The 21893-nt window shown below is 39.0% G+C and overlaps 1 protein-coding gene across 3 annotated transcripts in view; it reads left to right on the top strand.

The window, feature by feature from the left end:
- The window catches only part of ARHGAP10 (Rho GTPase activating protein 10), a 140765-nt gene that overhangs the window by 36172 nt on the left and 82700 nt on the right, over positions 1 to 21893 (top strand). For all 3 annotated transcript variants that reach the window (XM_021396394.1, XM_021396393.1, XM_021396392.1), the window contains exons 2-5: positions 4134 to 4229; positions 4317 to 4378; positions 16082 to 16153; positions 19930 to 20031. In XM_021396394.1, coding sequence (XP_021252069.1) covers positions 4134 to 4229; positions 4317 to 4378; positions 16082 to 16153; positions 19930 to 20031 — 332 coding nt within the window. The remainder of the gene's footprint in view (positions 1 to 4133; positions 4230 to 4316; positions 4379 to 16081; positions 16154 to 19929; positions 20032 to 21893) is intronic.

Here is a 21893-nt window from a genome sequence, read left to right on the forward strand (position 1 = left end):
GTCTTGCTTTGTGCAAGAATTCTAGGTTAGATGAGTAGCACTGAAGTCAGTTTTGACCTCAGAGCAAGCAGAGGACTGGAGTGCGGTGTTGAATGTGAGGGCTGGCCATAACTAGCTCCTTGTATCGTCACGGTGGCTTGGATCAGATAAGAAACAAAAATATTTTTCACCAAACCTAAATGGAAAGTATTCGTGTGGAGGCACCAGCAGCCAGGTGCAGGTGCCTGGTGCAGAAGTGCTCCAAAGCAGGGCAAGGGAGAGTGGAACTGCTTCTTCCTTATCATGTGTTTCTATGTAGTTGCAGTTAAGCATGAAAAGAATACAGTGTACTGATGGGGACAGTAACAGAGAGAAAATGAAAAGCTGCCGTGTCCCTAAGTCTCTCCTTTCCTCCTTCTCTTCCTTCTGACTTTGAAAATGTATCTTTTTCTTTCATCAGTCTTTGTTTGGTTGGTTTTTTTTAATTTGAACATCTAGCTGATACTTGGTTTCATCTCTTAAGAGCGTGAGTATTTTGAAGTGAATCTGCCTTATGGGTTTGCTAGGAGTTACAGTTTATTCAGTGTTTGGTTGATATTTAAACACTGTTTAATCTTGGATCCCCTGTTCCATTAGAGCCTCAGCAGGAGCTTTCAGCAATCAGCTTTTACCAGCTCTAGAGCTTTTAATTTGGTGTTACTGTGTTGAACTTGGAAACTAAAATGAATTGCTTTCTGGCCTCCAAAATTCTCACTGTGCTTTGTTTTCCTTATTAGACGAATATTATTCTGATAAATGGCACCAGTGACAGTGCTATTTGATAAATATTTTGTACTCACATACTGTGTTACTGTTATATAGCTAAAATCCATATGTTTCTGTTTCTGCTTTATATAACATGCTGCTCTTGCAACCTCTGCTGCTGCTGAGGAGCAATGCCGAGGTGCATCTGTGAGTGTCAGCTGAGCAGTTTTGCTGTGGTAAAGGCCTTCTAATAGAATGTGAGAGAGCCAAACTATGCGTATGAAACTTCTACATTAAACAACAATGTTCAGCATTGAAGTCAAAAAGCAATGGTAATGAAGTATAGTGCTTACAATAGCATCAACAGGCAGGTTTTTTTTTTTTCCACTTTCATAAATACTTGTGTATGTTTATGTATGTACTGTAGACTGTGTGGAATTTATAAGTGCAAAGGCTGTGGAGCAGTTTCTTGCTTTTTGCCCTGCAATTGAAGCTTTGATTGCAGGTGGTCTCAGGCTTCTGCCTCTCTGGCTATGGTTTGTCAAAGGTCAAGAAAATCCAGCACAAGGCTATGTTATCTTTTTGAGTCTAGCTGTGATCCTCATTATTCTTCCTGTGCTGTAGAAGAGCAAACTCTGTGTTCTCATTCTACCTTTTCTTAAAAGTTTTCCTCCATCTCTATTTGATACTCAGCTTCGTTGCTTTTGTCTTTCCAAGAGGCAGAGTGGAGACTTTTCAGTTTCTGGGAACAGCGAGGCAGCAGTGGTTCTGCCCACCAGAGTGCTCACTTTACGTTAGACCAGTGCTATTTTGGCCCAGGGAGTGAAAACAGAATGTGGACTTGTAAGTAAATTTAGACAAAACAAAAAAAAGATTGATGAATGATATATGAAACATTGGATGAAGAATCTTGCAGTTAACATGTGCAGACTAAGCAGGATTAAATATCTCTTTATTCTGGCAACAGTTGGGACTCTGATCATTGCAGCAGTCTGTTCACCAAATGACAGAGATGTCCTTACCAGGTCAGGGGGTTCACTTCTTTCCAGTTGCATGTTGCAACTTTTGATTGGTTTTTGTTTAGCTCCAGTGACTTCTTATGTGCTAAGTTCTTATTCTATTTCAGTGTCTTTTCTTCTTGGTGTTGTTTCAATAAATAAATATATGTGACTTTTCTGGCCACATAAGATGATTCTTCTGTGTCCTGAAACTCCCAGCCTCCTCCCATCCTCACATGCTTCCTAACATTTTGTGGAACAGTTCTTAAACATTTCACAGAGATGCGTGGAAATACATTGCGAAACTTTAATGCATTTTCATGACTTTAATACAGGAACTCTGCAAATCTAGCTGTAGAATGTTAAAAGGTTACTGCTTTCAGTCCTTGTGTAGGAATTTCCAGTCCCTTAACAAATGTGGTAAGCAGAAGTGCCTGAATGCGACTTTCTGAGCCCATGAGAAGTGCAAGTTGTTGGGTTTCCCACTGAAAGCATCGGAGTGTGGGCACAGCTTCTGCCTCCAGTCACTGTCACGAGAGTGGTGGGATAAGCAGCCCTGTAGGGGATGGTCTCACACTGCTGTGGTAGGACTTGGTAGTGAGGAGGGTCTGGGAAGAGGAGTGGGGTTGTTGTGTGCCTGCATGCAGTGCTGTGTGGCACCTTATGCTGCGTGCTGTGGTCAAAGTTACTTCACCTCTAAAAGCAGGGGAAACAGAATAAACAGTTCTTTCCTCCAGTGAGGAGTTAGCTCTCATATGACAGGGCTTTGGCAGGAGATTATCAGATTCAAAAAAGCTAAATAGGTTTGAGAGAGTGTGGGTTGATAGACCCATTCTCCCACAAATAAACTCTTTTCAGCCTCATACTGTGACTTGGCTCACAAACCAACATAACATTAAATGTTTGAGAAAATTGTTTTTTTTGAACTTTGAATCCTTTCACCGCTGGCAGAACGTTTTTCTTTAGTTGTCTGCTTTAGAAGCCTTTTCACCCACAAGAAGTCCTGCTGCTCATGGGCTGAAGAGTACACGTATGGGCTTCAGAAGCAGTTGCAAAAGGAAGGCAAATGCCTGACAGTGTGACATTGAAGGGAGTAGCACTTGTAAACAATAAGTGAGAAAAGAGCTTAGGAGAAATTGATGAGGTGAAAGACATGTGGAATGACAGGGATCCAAAAGCATGTTTTTGTTTTATGTTTATGTTTCTGTTGGTAAAGTATTTGTGACTTAACCTTTGATGTGGTTGAATTGAACTTTCAGTGCAGCTTTGTATTCTGAACTTGTATTTAACTGTGAGAGGTGATACAATGCACAAAGTATTGCATGTATGACCTGATATAGTTTTGGTGGGTTTTGTGTTTTTATTTATTTATACATTTTTAAAGAATGTTGTGTTCTTTTAGTTCCTGTTCAATATTAAAAAATGAAACGCTTAGTCAATGTGCTAAAGGTTTGTTCTTGGCCCTTTTAGAACTGCATGTGATATGAAAAAGATTACAGATTAACTAAACATTTCAAACTGTCCTTAGCCTTGGCTGACACCAAAAATCTGAGTAAAACCTCTACTACTGAGTAGAGGGTACCAAGATGCACATCCTTTTTTTCTTTCTGCCATTGAGCAATTCCTTCCCTTCAGAACCCATGACGTTCCCAAGTCTGCAACATGTCAGCACAACAGAAAAGTGTGTGTATGCTGCTTATTTATGGTGTTATTAATCCTAGTAAGGGCTTTGTAGCTGAATATAGAATCTAATTACTTCCTGAGGGATGTAGAGCGTAGACCTCTGACCCCAAATTGTCAAACACTAGTAGATAAAAACTTTATGTGAAGAAAAATGGGTTAGTAATACTAAAAAAAAAAAAAAAAAAGTAGTAATACAAGATTAATACTGTGAACTTAACTTCTAGTCTGGTTTTAAATCCTTAGAATTTCTGGCTCCAATGTAACAATTCTTTTCAATTTGGCTTAGGTCTCCTAGTGGAATATATATCCATATCTACATAACATGTGTAGGAAATCCTAAAATGTGTGTTTGCACCAGCAAATATGCTAGTGAGTTTAGGTTAGCAGAGAATCCTTCTGCTGTCACAACTTATTCAGTATTGTGGCTTAAACTTCTGCAGTTACAAATCTGTTTGTGTGGCTTGTGACCATATGGTGAAGTGTAAGAATAGGTCTGATACTGTACAGATGATTGCACTTGCTTTGTACTGCATAGCCTCATATTAAGCAATCTGTGTGACAGATTCCCAGATGAGAACAGAAGAGGCTTAGACAACATTTGTTATCTTGTAATGTCCTTAGGCAGACCTGTGTTAAGGGTTTATTGTAAAAGTTGATCGGGGTAGGAGGATTTTACAATCTTCTTACAATGATTCTCTAACCTTCAGTCCTTGCTTTTTTTCTTTGCAGACCTTTCAGCAGCCCAGAGAAAATTTGCCCATTCTCTGAGAGACTTTAAATTTGAATTCATTGGTGATGCAGAGACAGACGATGAAAGATACATAGGTAGGTAAGAAGAGATTATAAATGGCTTTGTTTTTTGCCATGCCATCCCACAACATGATGGAACTTTTTTCTGGTTTTGTATTACAGATGCTTCTCTTCATGAGTTTTCAAACTTCTTAAAAAATTTGGAAGAGCAAAGAGAAATTTTGGTGAGTTGCAATAAAAATTTTAAAAAGCTGTACATATGCCAAAGAGTAAGAGGAAAGTTAAAAGTTGCTTGCTACGTTTTTAACCGCCAAGCTGCTGATATTGGTAGCTCAACACTGAAAGCTCTCATTGTGCAGTCTTTGATCCTGGAGTCTTGAGTTAGAGACAACAGCTACTTCTCATTGGAGAAGAAAGCTGTTGTGAAAAAGATGGAAGGCTACTAGTTGGCTTGGCAGTGCCCCAGTAGTTTATGGCTAGAATGAGGAGTGAAAACCACCTAAACATTTTTTTACCTGTTATATTGAAAAACAAGATGATAGACATAATTCTGCAGGAGGACACACGAGGTTGGGAAGTTGGCCAGATTTGGATCCAGGTTCTTTATGGCATCAACTTCGGGATTTGTGTGGATTTGGGATGCAGTCTGTTGGCTGGATGCGGTAACAGACTCACGGATCTTTTCTTTATAGATGTATGGTTGCATAGGCAAACATTTAGTTTATCAATTGTACAGATGGGGAGTGTTCTTTGTTCAAATATCTGTGGTTGCTTAGGGTTTTGGTATAATCGGGGTCAGGTTGGCTGCTCATGGACCATGAGCTGAGAGCTCTACAATGTGCATTTGCTGTCTTGATTTCCTAATGGAAACTTTGCCTACGCTGTAGGAGCATGTACCTAAGCAAGAATAATGATGAGTAATTTTTGTATACTTTTCTCTCTGGCAGTCCTAAATCCAACAGTGGTCGTGATTCCTTGAGTGTGCTCTTATGTCCTGGTGTGTTGTTCTAATATGGAACCGTAGTTTAGTTAGGTTTAAGGTCTGAGTAGCTCCTTGCAAATTACTGAAGTGTCACTTTGCCAAATTATAGGGTTTGCTACACTATGTAAGAACGCTTCTTTTGTTTGTTTTGTAATTCTGAAGTGATGTTTACTCTGTTTATTCCTGCCAGCCATTGCTGTATTTTATTTTAGTGAAGTTGAATACATCTATGAGTGAAATTCTTTGGTAGGCTCTCATGTTGTTTTCCACTCTGTATGGGAGGATTTTAGAGTATGTAGCATGTTTCACTGGCCTTACCATTCACTGGCTGTGTCAATAGATCTTCAGCAGTGACAGATTGCCTGTGTGGTAGGCTGTGCAGAATCCAGTGTTCTTTGTATAGTAAAACATTTCTGTTTTTCGGACTGAATGCTATAAAAGAGTGCTGCCTATTTTTTTTGTATGCTTCTCATGATTACACTGAAGGCATTGTCACACAAAGCTAACTCATATCAGTTTCTTGATGAGGAAAGTATGAAATGCGGTATTATGTTAGAATGGTTACAATTTGGTGAAAAAGTGGGGAGTATATCGTGGGGCAAATATTTGATTCCAGACAGAAACAATATACTCTCTGAGTTATCAGATGACCATTTCACTGCATCTGTAGTCCTCCAAATGTTATGTATCATTTTTAGAGTGAGCTAATATAACAGCGGGCATAAATCTCTGAGAAAATAGTTGTGTGGTGCTTGGTAAAGATAGTTTTCAGCAGCTGCTGCTCTGACTTCTCAGAGTATGTTTTAGCAGTGGCAAGAGCTGTCGTCCCATGGAGAATGTGAGGGTATTGCACTTAGATGTTTGGAATCAGCTCAGAGATCCAAAGAGTTTCCATTAAGATGCAAGTATTACAGCAGGATTATTTTCAAAAGCCTCCAGTCTTCTTCATATTAACAGCTTATTGATCATTTTACCCCTTATAATTTTGAAGGTGAAGATTTGATTTCTCACTTCAATGTCAGTGCTGAGTGTTGCACATGAGAAATTTCAGTTGCATAAAATAAGCTTAAAGAAATCCATTAATAATTATAAACCTTAAGGCAGTTCATAAATTGCTGTGCAATTAATTTTTGTGCATTTGAGAAGGAAGAGGGTTAAATTGTTCTTAACCATGTAGTATATTTGACAAATTCATTCTTAAAATACATTCTAAACTATGGAATGCTCATCACCTATACTTCTCACGGTTTTCTGCAAATATTGTATGTGGTGAATCAAGTCCGTAAATTTTTCTCTTTTTGTTTACCACAAATTCACTTGTTTGATAATCATTTGGTGAATATTCACTTGGTGGATATTTAATAATTTAATTCAGATGTCCAAGTCCTGTGTTTTGTGGTTTTATTTTTCCGCCTTCCCCTTCAAAGGCTGCCAAAGTTATATCCCAACTGTCAAAGGATTTAGTGCCTGATGGAAGGGGAAGTCGTTGTTAATCCAAACATTCCATTGAACTATTATGGAGTGGCCAAGATAAAAACAAATTATGCTTTTCCATAGCACCGTAGCTCGATGACATTCCCTGAAGCAGATAAGAAATGGGTCATTTTGTCTCTGAGGATAGCCTGGAAGTGCTTGTTACATGTTAGGAATGAGTCCTAGGACTTACATTCTGCCTTTTTGACAGTGCAGAAGTGTTGTGGGAAGTGCAGGGATGAAAGGGAACTTCACAAGGTTATTAGGAAAAGGTTGGGGACAAACAGGTACCACCATGGTGATGCTAAGGTGCACAGTCCCTCCATCCAGCTATTCCTGCTCACCAAGGAGAGCACCAAACCTCCCTTCCACCCTAGTTTTCCCAACTGCAGAATTAGGTCTGATTCTTGTGATGTGGCAAGAACAACGGGTTTTGTTTGCTGCCCTCATTTAAGCTGATGAGCTGCACAGGGCTGCCTGGTAGGTCCACCACTGACAGCATCTATCACATAACTTGCTTGAGATTATTATCCCCTTTCCTCCTTCTTGACCTTTCTCTTTACAACTTTCCTACTTTCCTTTCTCTATCCTATTCTTCCGAATGAACAACCTGCCCCAATCAGTTTTCCTTATTGTTTCCACTGTTACTAACTGATGCCCACATGTGATACTGCTCTTAACATTTCTTCAGTAATCTCAGCAGTATATGGTACTTCTGGTGCTGGCGTCTGTGGACACTCTGATGTGCTGGGTTTGCATGCTTCCACTCCCTCAGATGACTGTAGTGCTGCCATTGACTTGCCTCTGGAGTTCAGCTGTTTCTCACCTAATTCCCCTTAACCACATTGGTTAAATCCAGCCGGCCCTCAAGGCACATCTGTGACTTCAGTCAGCTTCTCACACTGTTACGTGCAGTGTCCAGCAATATCTCAGGTCTGTCCGGTAGTTTCTTCTATCCTATCTAGTTACCTTACTCCTATGTGAGACCTGAGTTAGTTGGATGGGTTTTACCTGCAGCCCTACCAGAGGTGTGATTCATAGCAGGGTTGTGTGCACCTGGACCATCGCTGACAACCATTCTTTAGAAAAAAGTTCAGGGCCAGGGATCTCTCTAGTTTTATTCCAACATTTAGTTGTTATTCTTTTTTTCTTTTTTTTTTTTGCTGATATCCATCTAAGTCTGCCTTTACATCAAATTAAACTGTTTTTATTTATCTACTTAGTTATTTTACCTTTTCTGCAGTGGTCATGGAGTAAAACTCATCACTTCTCCTTCATAGAAGAATTTTCACTGTTATGCTTTCAAAGGCTAGAAGACTGCTACTCTTTCAAAGTGGTGTTTTACTTCTGTATTTTTCCTGATTCAGTTTAGTTGTACAGTGTTTAGAACGTCTCTCTTTTACGTCAAAATTATTCTTAATCCCACTCAATTTTTAATTAATTTTCTTTTGAAAATTAAGATCTGCAGTTCTTAGAGGCTATTGGTTTTTTTTTTCCATTTCTTTTAACTTTCTGCCACAGTTTTAGCACACTTTTATTCCTTTTGATATCTCCCTAGGAAAGATGGCAATTTCTCAGTTTTTGAGCATAACATCTTTCTTTTAGACTGTTGTTCTTATTCCATAGGACTCTTTTATGTTTCTTACAACTGCTTACAGTCCTTCCTCTCAAGAATCCTTTTATATTTTTAGTCAGTTTCACCAGTTTTTCAGAATCAAGTTCAGAATTCTTCTCAAATTCATAATTCTGTGTGTGTTTCAGAAACATGAGAAACTGATTCTGTATGGCTTTTTAAAGAAAGTAACAGAGAAGTGTCTTCTGTCTTTTTGTCTCTTTCTTCTTCCAGTGGCTTTGAAAAAAAAAAAGTGGAAGCAGAGGGGTTTCCAAGTAAAAAGAAGTTCTTAAGGTTCAAACGTATGCACTCAAAAAGTTAAAGGTAAAATTTAAATAATCTGTGCAAATATTTACTTACATGCATTTATACTTACCTCTTATGATTGAGGTACTTAAATACATGAATTTATTTCACAGGTTAAGTGCTCACTTAACATTTAATGTTTCTGGATAGCTTACTATTCTTTTTAAAGTGACTGTGTATTTAGTTTACACTGTTCCTACTCTGCTGTGAAGATATTATTTTTTTCTGAGCTTTTCTTTGTTCCTCAGTGTGCAGGTATTTAATGATTCATAAATCCTAACCAATTTTCTCAGTTATCTGAAGAAATCTTTGTGAAGGAACAGTCATTTTACCTACTGATCTAGGTAAAAATTATCCCATATTTTTTGGATCCCATATTTTTTGGATCCCATATTTTTGGATTTTTGATGTAAGATATCTAAGATCTGTGCAATAAGAGTTGATGGCATTATATGGCATTCTGATTGTGTTAAATGCACTGGCAATACAGACTGCTAAATGTTAACTGCCAAGACAATGAATAGTACATAATCAGTGATCACTTCTGAAAAATTAAGTTGCTGACAGCACACTGAACATCTCAGGTACAGAGATAAAAGCCTAAACAAAAACTTGGTTTCTCAGGACCTAGACCCTTTTACTTTACCTTCCTGTAAACTGTTCAATTTGATAAAAATCTATTTCCAGTTTTAGGAACAAGCAAAACAATTGCTGCTGTGCCTCATTACCCAACCTTCATTTATCTTCTTTATGGCATGAAGCCAGATGGAAATCATAGAACTATTGGAATAGGCAAATGCATGCTGACAAAAACTATTCAGGCAAATCTTTTATGTTGTGGTGATTCCTTATATTGACTGTTTTAGTAATCAGTTTTTGAATGCTAAGCACAATCTTCTGAAATAGTTTCCTGAGTTACTTCTGAACTCCTGCACTTAATCCAGAAATCAGCGTTGTTTGTACGAGAGGATAAAAAAGGGCAAAACCAATTTGGGATGTATTTCCCCAACCTCTGAGCGAATATGACTGAAAAGTTGCTTTATCCCCAGCTTCCTCTTTTAGGTAATTGTGGTCTCACATGCATCAACATATAACTCCGTAGAGAATTTTCATTCTGTTATTTCATCAGCAGGAAATGTTTGGAATTTGCATTGTAAAACTTCCAACAGTTTGGATTTTGCTGGTTGTTAATAACATCACTGTTTCTTGTGGAGGACTCCTCTCACAATAACTGGGCAGTTCATTCTTGACTAAACACTGATGCTGTTGTTCGCGATTAGAATCCTTGCCTTTCAGTGGTGTCTTTTTGTTCAATTATGAGCTTAGCCATGAATAAAGCAAATGAGTATTACGCTATTTCCTTCCCAGAGTAGCCTTTTCTCTTTGTTGAGATCTTTATACATCTAAGTGTGGACTGGGAGTGGTTCGCTGTTCTTATGTGAACACAGCTCTTGCATATTCAGTTTGCTAGAAGAATCTTGGAAGGGTTATCCACTTCAAATGGAGAAAAGCTGATTTGTTGCTACATGTGAAGCTGTCTGTCTGTTTCTCTTCTCTTTGTTACATTTATTGTTTCATAGTAGTTCTCTTTTTAGTGGGATGTATTTAAGAAGAATAAACTTATTCAAAGGACAGGACCATTAAATAGCGTTACTTTTTTTTTTCTAAGCAGTTTTTGCTAAAGCTCACTGTCTTAATTTTTTCTTCTTCTTTTTTTTTTAATAATATATATACATAATTTTGTATTGTCTGCTTATGATACCAACTTAAATTTTCCAGGCCATCTGTCTCATGGCAAGTACATCAATGCAAACATTCTTTCAGAGTAGAGCACAGCATATAGATCAGAGGAGGCATTTTTAGCTATTTGTCCTTTAGATAGTCATACTCTTCCACTCAATGGAAAATAAGCTTTGACTACAGGAGGGGACACTGGAGTCCTGCTGCTGTATCATCTGTAAGGCGAGGCTGCTGCATTGAAGAAAATGAGTCAGTGCAAAGAGTAGGAGTCTGCCTGTACCTCAGCTTTGTGGGGCAGGGCTTAGCATAGGAAATTCTGTGATTTTTAGGAAGTCATGGTCTTAAGCCACATGAGTAGTTTTCAAGAACTTTGGAGTGTTGGCTTTGTGATTGTCAGTGCTCCATTTAAATACAATACCAGTGCTGAAGAGTGGGTAGAGGGATGTACTGCTGTATTAGCAGGACATACTGGCAGGAGAGTTGGCTGATGCAACTCATGGGAGTGTGCTCTTGTAAGAGGAAATAATATTCCCATGGGGAAAGAAAGAGGAGATATTAAACTCTGTTGCAAGAAAGCAATTGCAAGTTCCTCGACAGTGGAATTGTATCTGTAAAGTTAGATAATGCTGACTTTCAGGCATAGATCTTAATGTTTCAAGACATTTCTTTACAAAGTTATGTAGCAGAAGAGCTTTTTGGAGGAGAAGACCTTTTCTTATTTTTATTTTTTATTTTCTTCCCTACCCCCCTAATATTGAGGTTATCAGAAAACCACCTTTTGTGTTAGGCTGAATGTTTCAGTTATTTAGGAAAAACATAAAAGAGCTATGTTCTCTGTAAGCAGAACTGCAACTGTAGGTAGTAGATTTCTTTATTAGAAAGTAAATTTCTTTATTTAGCAGCAGCGTAAGTGAATTTATTATTGAATCACTGTTAGCTACGTCATCCTTTCTGCATTCTGTTAAGCTGAGAAGAGCAATACTTCCTTCCCAGCTCTGGTTTCATTGACACCTGCTCAGCTTCATGAGCTCTGCCCTGCTGGTGCTTGGCTTCCTCTTTTGCTTTGTCAAGGAGAAAGACAATCCTGCCCCCGTCTACAAATAGATCTTCCCATTCAGTGCACTGGGAAACTTTAAACCACCCTGTCTTGCTGTTTGGCATATGGTCTGCATACCACTTCCTATGATGAGGATTTGGAACTCAGCACCCTTGTGTCACTGTGCAGTCTGTAGCAAGATATGTGTGTATATTTCTTTTTATATTTCTTTTTTTTTTCATTTTCAGTAAATCTCTCTTGTACAGGAGGATGCATGGATTAAGAATGGAGCAACGTCAATGCATGTATCTCTCACTACCCGGATTTATTTACTAGCAATGTGTAATTTCCTGTTCTTCCAGTAAAGACTGGAGTCTAAGGATATTTTTAGGATTAATGCTGGGAGCCTACTGTTGCATTTGTCTAATTAGTAAACCAAATTTTGATTAACTTAGGTTGGTCTGCCTTTTGTAGCGTCAGAGGCCAGACTGAAGTTCTGGAACAGCTTTTATGGGTTGATATTCCTTCACAGCCCTCACAGGTAACCTTCCTCTCCTTCAAGACAACCTGGTTGTGCCTGCAGGAACTGGTTAGTGCTGCATATCATAGACAGTGTGCTCCTGTCTGCTGAAGGAGAACAAGAAAGCAGGAGGAGCTTTGAGGACTGGTGGATAGCACTGTCTGTTGGGTTCCAAAGCATGGGAAGAGGTGTTTGGGGAAGCAGTTTCTCTCTCAACAGCCACTCTCCCACTTCTCTGAGGAGAGAAAAATTAACAGGCTAAATGGAGTTGTTGTGGACTAGCACTGACTGGTAGGTTACCTGTTGGATCTTGTTGACTCAACTGACTAATAGGCAAGTTGCTGGAAATGTAAATGTACTTGCTAATGGATTTAATCTGTGCCTTTGTGTACTCTTTGTAGGAAATGTTAGCTTGGGCCCCTTAATATGCAGCCTGTCATTTATTACTTCTGAAATAATGAGGAGCTGTGAAAGTCAGAATAATCTCCATCCTGTAAAATGTCTCTGCCTGAGCAGGTGAAGTTTTGTAAGGGCATCTAAAATTAGGAGATATCCAAAGCTGCTTTAAGATACTGCTCAAAATGTTGGATACAGTGAACTCCTTAAGTGCTGTTGGCAGTGATGTTTTTTTTTTTTTTTTTTTTTTTCTGGCTGTTCTGAGGCTTATGTTAAAATTAAGTTAATTCTTTGTCATTTCAATAGATGCAGCGAACACAACAGAAATGGCATAAGCGGTTTCAGACATTCAGACTGAGGCATGTGTGCATGTGGCATTAGATGCTTTTGTTTTTTTTTAAAGCATTCCTGAGATACTGACATTCATAAAACAAGCTAAGACATCGCTGTATAAGACGTGACCTCTTTATATTGATTCTCTTATGGTTTACGCTTACTGTAGTTGGCTTGCTGGATTTTAAAACTGAGAGTATATAATCCCTTCAAGGTAGGTTTGGATGGCTTAGGGATATAAAGAGAAGAATTTCTCTGTGCCCTTTAAGTAGTAGACATTCCTGTCATCATACTCTGCAAGGATTAGATTAGAGTAGTAGAATGGTTAACTCAGGAGTCAAGGCAGAAGTTGAAAGAGACAGAAATATGTAATTTTATCTTAATGAATATTTAATTTGAATACCTGATACATTTTCCTGAAAGTGATGCAATTTGACATAGACTTCTTTAAGGGAGTGTTGTGTAGCAAAGACAAATAAATTCGAGATCCTTAGCGTATTTCCTATGCTTTATTTATTTTATATATATATATATTTTTTTTTTTTTTTGTATTTTTCCTCTGGTCTGTCAGGCAGTTTTTAAATAGTAGCATTTGTTACTTTTGAACTCCCAAGGTGCAAATACACTTAGTTAACAATTAGTAATAGCATAAATAATATTTTTGTTCCACAAGTAAGTACACAACGTTTTGTAGCTTTTTATGATAAACATTGAATTCTAAGTACTGGAAAACACTTTGAATTCCTCCTTATTGTAATAATGTGCATACTGTAATTATGAATGTTGTTTTCATTTCAATGAGTCAGAAGAACAGCTCTGTAATTCACTATTAAATTTAGCAGTCATGTCTTGCTTGAAGGTTTCTGTGCATAAAAGCTCTCACTTATTTTCAGAAAGGAAGAAGTGTTCCTCCTATATTTTTATATGTGGGTGTGGTGTGAAGGTCCATGAATGACCAGGGATCCACAAAAATCCCACTTTACCAAGAAATACTCAACAGCACTGTTGTTTAAGGCATACAGACAAAGCAAAAGGGGTGACAAATCGTAAATACCTGTAGGGCAGGCAAAATTCTGCTTCAAAGCCATCTGTTGTAAAAGTTTGGTTTCGGTTATGCAAAACGAGAAATATCTCCTTTGGGAGGAGAGAAGGCTTGTTTTTCTTTAATGAAAGAATTACTGGCTTATTGTACCACTGACAACACTGGAATCTTTATTTGTTGGCTGTCTTGGAGGGAACATCCCATTTTGATTTAGTGATTAGTCGTATTTTCTGCTTCAAGCAAATACTGTTAGTGTTTCCCATGCTTAATGCTACACAGCAGTATAACAGACAAAGTAATTTGTAGCCAGCCCTGCTGGTGTATAAAACACAGCCTTTCTGTCTGTGTTGTTTTTTGTGTTTTTTTTTCTGCTGCACAAAATTGCTCTGTTTTTCTTTGGCTTGAACATCATGTTCAGCATGTGTTCATTGCCTATTGACCTTACTTTTCACTTTTTGTTGTGTGTTAAGTATAGAGGAAACTGGCAAAAACGACTCAAACCTCTTAAAATTTTCCAAGACAGAAGGATTATTCTGTCATTTCTGTGAACAGTTCTCTATTCAGATTTGGGTGAATCCTTTTGTCCAGTAAAGGGATTTCTCAGTCCTCAGGTGTTGCTGCTGTGTCCCATGAAATTGCTGCTTGGGGTTGATCCAGTTAGAAGTACACATTGCCCTTGCCTTCCAGCCCTGTAGAATTTCTGGGAAAGTTCTGGGATCTTCACAACCTAAAACTGCCCTTGGAGTCTCCTCATGACTGCTTGAATAATTAGGATATATGTGCATAGAGTGCAAGATGGGCTAAACCCTTCCACATTTCTCAGCTCCTGCCTGGGACAGTTGATTTCTGTAGCTGTCTTTTGAGAGGAGTGGAAGCAGCATGGGGACCAAATGGTTATCCAACTGTCAGAGCATTCACCAAGTCTTGGGATAAACTTCAGTAAATCTCTTGGTTGGTCCTGACACATGGTGGGAGTTGCTCTGTTGTCTATCTCCTTCCCGAGCTCTGCACCAAGGCTCTCCTATGTCATGGTTACTCCAGTGCCTCAGCACCCCTTTGAAGCACAGACTTACCAGACTGTCAGTACTCCTTTCTTCCTTCTCTCCTTGAGAGTGTGCTGAAATGTTTCTGACAAAATTAGGAAGTGAATGTCCAAAGTAAGAGTTTGGGCCACAAGATCAAAAGCTCTGAAGTTAGAGAATATCTGTTCTGAGGACAACTGTACAACAGTTTGTTTGGCCCAGACTTGCCAGATGTTTGGTTTCCAGTTAGATATTTAGATTAGAGTACTGTTGAAAAATCAGAGTTGCTGTGGTTACCATGAATTGGCAGGATGACTCCCACAGTAAATCCCTGCCTGGCCCCAGGGCTGGGTGGAAGTGCTATTTAGATTCATGTTGTGCCAGATCTCTAATATATCCCTCATGTTTTATGATAAGAGTTTTTCAGAAGGCCAGGTTAAGCCTGCATTGTTTGCTCCGCCTTGACTCTTGGCAGCTCAGCCCTGGCCTGTGACGGCCGCTGTCTTGGAACTGAATTACCCTGTTGCTCTGCCTTAGAACTGAGACCCCAAGGAACCCAACTGCATTGCAACACTTCCCATCCTCTTGTCACTCTTTCAGTGCTGCTGTTGTATTCAAGAAATTCCAGCATTGCTGAAATTTCAAACGTTCTTAAAATTCTAATTCTTGTTTGCACCAAGACCAAACCCAACACCACTTCATCTCCTGTGAAGCTTCATAAGAAATAGAAGTCCTGTTTGCTGGCCAGGTCTAAATAAGCTACTTTTCAGTCTTACAATGGCACACTGTTTTTTTTGTTTGTTTGTTTGTTTGTTTGTTTTTCCTTTAATGTGGCTGTGAGGCCATTTATCAAGAGTGCACTAATGAATGCTCCAAAAGTGCTGGATTAAACTTTCACTCAGTCAACTAGCCTTCTCCACTTCTTACCACTATACCTCTTGATTTTGTAACTTAGGTTAGCTTAATGCTTTCTTAATGTAACCAAATGTAAATATTTGAAAATACACATTTCAATGCCTAACCACTTTAACTGTGTGTTGAAAGCTTATTATGTACTCCTTGGTTGTCCATTCTACAGATGTTTACAGTGTTATATATTGTTGCAGGAATTTGTATGCTCCCCAGTGAAAACAATTACTTATCTTGTGTCACATTCTGGTGTTCAGCTGTTGAGGCTGTTGACCTGATCAGGTAAAGCAGTTGCTGTTTAGCTGCAGCCTCTGAACTTCTAAAGTTTCTGCGTTTGTTCATTTACTTCAGATTTATTTTAACTTTCCTGACACTGTAATTGAAAGAGATGACAAATTCCAAAAGCTTTAAACAACTCAGAGATAGGATTTTTTTTTTTTTTTTGAGTTAGAACTGGGTATCCTAGCTTGTTTTTTTTTGTTTGTTTGTTTCCTCAAAGGAGCTAGAAGTGACTTGTCTGGCAACAGAAACTTAACCCATGCTCTTTTTTCTTTAGGCACTCAGTGTTACTGAAACTCTGATCAAACCTTTGGAACGATTTAGGAAAGAGCAACTAGGAGCTGTAAAGGTTTGCCCCTCATTTGCTTTTATGATAAGTTTGTTTAATTTCTTTACTTGGATTGGGGTGCAGTAATGACATGTACTTGGCAGAGGTAAACTGTTGTTTATATTTCGTGTGTTCACACATTTTTCTACTTTGAGAACTTGCTTCAGAAACAAATGGAAAGTATGCTTCAAGAAGAGAAGAATGTGTCCTTTCCCTTCCTTCTTTCCTCCCCCTACCTTATCTCTTCTGTCTAGAATAGGAGAAATACTGCTAATAGCCTTTTCACTTTCCTAATGGGTAACACTTTTCTGCTTTAAATTTGCAGTTGCACAATCAATGGCTGAAACAAATTAACTAACCAAAGTAGCTCATCCATATGCATTTAATCTTTTTATTCTTTTTCCAGTCCGTAAAGTGAAAATAGTTTTAGTTTTAGTTTTAAATAAATCACAAATTGCTCAATATGAGTGGGAAAAGGTTAAAGACAGGATCTCATTCAAAGAACTTCAGTTTTGATAGAAATCATCAGTAATTTCTTTTTTTTTTTAAGCTTTTCACAACATTGTGTTAATTAAACAAAAAGTAAACTTAATATGTTAAGTACATACTAGTTTTTGATAATGAGGAAAATATTTACCTCTCTGTGCCAGTGGGAAGAGATTCAAATGATTATTTGAGAGAGGGGCTGAGGGGAGGAAGTACAGCTATTTAACATTGTTTTCTGTTTTGAAAGTCAGTTCATACATTTTTGAACTACCTCTCTGCGGATGTTTTGTTTTACAATTTAATGACATCAACAGCAGTGATATCTAAGAGCTAAGATGACCTTTTAGTTACAGGAGAGCTATACATCTTTATGTTAGTGGGAATGATTAACATGCTCTGAACTCGAGTTCAGTGTTTATGCATGGAAAATGCTCTGTTGATTTTAAATCATTGCATTTTAATATCGCAATGTTTTTTATGATTTTATGGTTGTCTGAGAAGTGTATCAGGGGTCTGGACTGACAACCAACGTAAAAAAAACCCTTGGTTTTTAATACAGATAGTCACCAAAGGAAAATTATTTTTTTCTGAATATAATCTATTTTCATAGAAACAGTTGTATTAGCGGATTGTTTCAACTGAGTGTTTTTGGTGTTAGAGTACATTGCCATTTTTGGAGTGATATTTATTTTCAAATTATCTCATGTTCTTCTCTCATTTCTTAGTCAGAATTCTGTCCCTGATGTTTTTAGCATGAGAATTTACATACTGACATCCTACATCTCAAATTTTGTTTGAATGCATGACTCTTCCCGTAACTTCCTGCATACTGTTTCTGTGAAGTTGAAGCTCTTAAATGTGATTTAGACATTTTCTGGACAGAGCTCTCAGTTACTTTAAATAGAACAGTCTTGCTTAATTGTAGAACACATAAAGAAAAATTCTCTAAAAATATTTAACTAATATTTATTCCAAATCTCTCATATGCTATCATGTTATCTCTAATCACGTTAATCCCATATGCATATTGTATTGTTCCTCAATAGATAAGGAATATTGCAACTACTTCTTTAAAGAAAGATCTTAAAAACATGATGGAGGAAAATGTAGCATTTCTGCTAAAATTTCTTGCTGAGAAGCAGTCTTAAACAGCTTAGAGCCTCTTTGTTGGAATGCCATCTTCAGAATTCAGTTCTCCAGAGAACAAAAACATATGGTGTATTAAAAATGTATGTCTGCTTGGGAAGAATATAGGAATGTTGTCAGGGCTGATAGGGATGCAGTAAGGAAGGCTAAGGCCCACTTGGAATTTAATCTGGCAAAGGAGATAAAGAATAACAATAAAGTTTATTCTTTTTTTAAGTAAGTCAACAGTAGAAGGAATACTAGGGAAATTGTGGGTCCCCTACTAAATGAGATGGGAGCTCTGGTAACAGGGGATGCTGAGAAGGTGGAGATACTGAACACATTCTTTGCTTTTGTATTTTCTACAAAGATTGCCCGTTGGGAATCCCGGACCTGGAGATAAGAGAGACAGTCTGGGGAATGGAAGGCTTCCCTTTGGTCAAACAGGATATGGTCAGAGACCACCTAGCCAAAATCAGTATGCAAAAATCCATGGCCCCCTATGGGATGCACACAGATGCACTGAGGGAGCTAGCAGAGTTGACTGCTGAGCTGCTGTCTATCATCTTTGAAAGGTCTTGGTGAACGAGAGAGATTGCCCGAGGAATGGAGGATAGCCAGTGTCACTCTAGTCTTCAAAAAGGGCAAGAAAGATGATTCAGGAAACTACAGGCCAGTCAGCCTCACCTCCACCCCTAGAAAGGTGATGGAACAACTTGTTCTGGATGCCAAGCAATTGGAAGAGAAGGTGGTTATCAGGAGTAGTCAAAATGGATTCACCAAGGGGAAATCATGATTGACCAATTTGTAGCCTTCTGTGTTGTTATCACTGGCTGGGTAGATGCAGGGAGAGCGGTGAATGTTGTGTACCTTGACTTCAGCAAGGGGTTTGACATAGTCTGCCACAGCATCCTTGTAATGAAGCTTAGAAAGTGTAGGATAGATGATTGGATAGTAAGGTAGGTTGAGAACCTGCTGACTGGCAGAACTCAGAGTTCTGAGTTCTCAGAGTGACCAGTGTGCAGAGTCTAGCTGGAGACCTGTAACTAGCAGTGTTCCCCAGGGTTCGGTACGAAGTCCAATCTTATTGAGCATTTTTGTTAATGATCTGGATGATGGGATGGAGCCTACCCTCAGCAAATTTGCTCATGATGCAAGGCTGGGAGGAGTGGCTGACACATGGGCAGGCTGTGCTGCCTTTCAGTGGGACCTGTACAGACTGGAGAGTTGGATGGAGAAGAACCTGATGAGGTTCAACAAAAGCAAGTGTGGAGTCCTGCACCTGAACAGAAGTAGCTGCATGCGTGCGTACAAGTTAGGAGATGACCTGCTGCAGAAGAGCTCTGCATTGAAGGACCTAGGGGTCCTGCTGGTGGACGACAGGTTGGCTATGAGCCAGCAGTGTGCCCTTGTGGCCAAGAAAGCCAATGGTGTCCTGGGGTGAATTAAAAAGAGCGTGGCCAGCAGGTTGAGGGAGGTGATCCTCCTCCTCACCAGGGCAGCCTGGTGAGGCCGCACTTAGAATACTGTGCCAAGTTCTGGGCTCTCCAGTTCAAAAAAGGCAAGAAACTCCTGGAAGGAGTGAGAGCTTCACTTTTGCTAGCATGATTTTATTTTTCTTGGAATTTTTTGTTTAAAAGGTTTGTTTTTCATGGTTGTAACAACAATCTGGTAGAAGCTGGAATTCAACACAGTTCTTAGAATGTTTTTAAAATTGAGAAATCAATTGAGTATGGGGCTGAAATCACTTTGGTTTTGGGACTGCAAACCTATTGGAACTTACACAAATGATCTTTTTACTCTTTACTCTTATCGGTTATGGAAAGTTATTTTTTGTAGTGAAACTGATGTTTTGTTTAAGTGCTCTATTCAAAACCAGGAAGATGTGGAGATGTAGATGACTTACTGCATTTTTCCTGATTTTCAGGGATCAATACGTTGTTTGTTTTTTTAATTAAACATATATGTAAGTATTTGCTTGATAAACTTCACCATAATGAATTAATGGGATTTCATTTCAAGTTAGCCTTCAATTTTTTTAAAGAATGACTTAGAAACAATTTTCCTTATTTAATGAAACTGTGATTTTCTTTGTTTCTGATTAAGCAGAATTTTAAAAGAATAAGGAAGGAGGTTTTCCTTATGTTTTTATTTGTAAATGAATGTTACTTTGTTCCTTTGTCTAGGAGGAAAAGAAGAAGTTTGATAAAGAAACAGAGAAGAACTACAGTTTGCTAGAAAAACATTTAAATTTATCAGCTAAGAAGAAGGAGGTACAATTACAAGAGGTATTGTTGCTGCTCTTCTTCTTTCAATTTACAGGCTTTTGAATAGATAAATGTATTTTATGCAAATGCAAAAGCGGCATTCATAGAGGTAAAACAAAAAATTCTGTCAAACTGAAAGGCTGCTGAGAAAATTGGTATTTGCTCTACTCGATGGTGTGCCCCTACAGTTTTCTGATTATTTTCTGATTCAACTGTTTCACCTGATACATAGAATCATAGAATCATAGAATGGCTTGGGTTGAAAAGGACCTCAAAGATCATCAAGTCTCAACCCCCCTGCCAAGTGCAGGGTCGCCAACCACTAGACCAGGCTGCCCAGAGCCACGTCCAGTCTGGCCTTGAATGCTTCCAGGGACGGGGCATCCACAACCTCCCTGGGCAACCTGTTCCAGTGTGTCACCACCCTCTGAGTGAAAAACTTCCTCCTAATATCTAACCTAAATCTCCCCTGTCTCAGCTTAAAACCATTCCCCCTTGTCCTATCACTATCCACCCTCACAAACAATCGATCCCCCTCCTGTTTATACACTCCCTTCAAGTATTGGAAGGCCACAATGAGTTCTCCCCGGAGTCTTCTCTTCTCCAAAATAAACAAGCCCAGCTCCCTCAACCTTTCCTCATAGGAGAGGTGCTCCAGCCCTCTGATCATCTTGGTCGCCCTCCTCTGAACTCGTTCCAAGAGCTCCACGTCTTTCTTGTACTGGGGCTCCCAGGCCTGGACACAGTACTCCAGATGGGGCCTCACAAGAGCCGAGTAGAGGGGGACCACCCCCTCCCTCTCCCTGCTGACCACTCCTCTTTTAATGCAGCCCAGAACATAGTTGGCCCTCCGGGCTGCCAGCGCACACTGCTGGCTCATGTCCAGCTTCTCGTCCACCAGGACCCCCAAGTCCCTCTACGCAGGGCTGCTTTCAAGTACTTCTTCCCCCAGGTTGTATAAATACCTGGGATAGCCCTGGCCCAAGTGCAGCGCCCTGCACTTGGCCTTGTTGAACCTCATTAGGTTCTTGTGGGCCCACTTGTCCAGCCTGTCCAGGTCCCTCTGGATGGCTTCCCTTCCTTCCAATGTATCGACTGCACCGCTCAGCTTGGTGTCATCTGCAAACTTGCTGAGGGTGCACTCGACTCCATCTTCTATGTCATTGATAAAGACATTGAAGAGCACTGGTCCCAGGACTGAGCCTTGGGGGACACCACTCGTGACTGGCCTCCACATATATGAAACATAGTTACGAGAATAGCGAAATGCAAGAATATTGTGAAAAACTCAGTTTTTCTTTGATGACTTTACCATATTTGTAATTTCCATTACATTGCATGTATTGAATAAGCATTCTGTGTTAATGCTAAGTGCAGCAAGACTTATGATCCTGAAAGTGGTGGCTTTGTACTGCTTCTTTTCTTCTCATGTTCTGCAGATCCATTTTTTTTCCAAGTAGTGCTACAATGTAATGCTACAGATAATTTTTAACTAAAAAACAAATCTGTTTTCCCTTGTATTCCTTCTGTCCCTGTGGGTTCATTATCATAATCATCTTTATTTGTAATAGCTTTTATTTTCTTTCTGGAGCAACAGCAAATAATATTTGAGAAAAGAGCTGAGAGATATTTCATAGACTTGCTGTAGGCAAAGGATTTTATTTCAGAGTACAGTTAAGCCAGAATTGTATGATTAAACACTTAATATTTTCCTCAAAGATACGTCTTCTTCCTGACTTCTTTCCCATCTCATTTTATATATATATATATAAAATATACGCACATATACAGTCTTTCGCAAAAAGAGGTTGATGTAACTGGCAAATTACCTAGGAACACGAAAGCTCAGATTTCATTTCATTTCAAAACTGCTCAAGTTTCAT

The sequence above is a fragment of the Numida meleagris genome, chromosome 4 (assembly GCF_002078875.1).
Source record: "Numida meleagris isolate 19003 breed g44 Domestic line chromosome 4, NumMel1.0, whole genome shotgun sequence".
NCBI lineage: Eukaryota > Metazoa > Chordata > Aves > Galliformes > Numididae > Numida > Numida meleagris.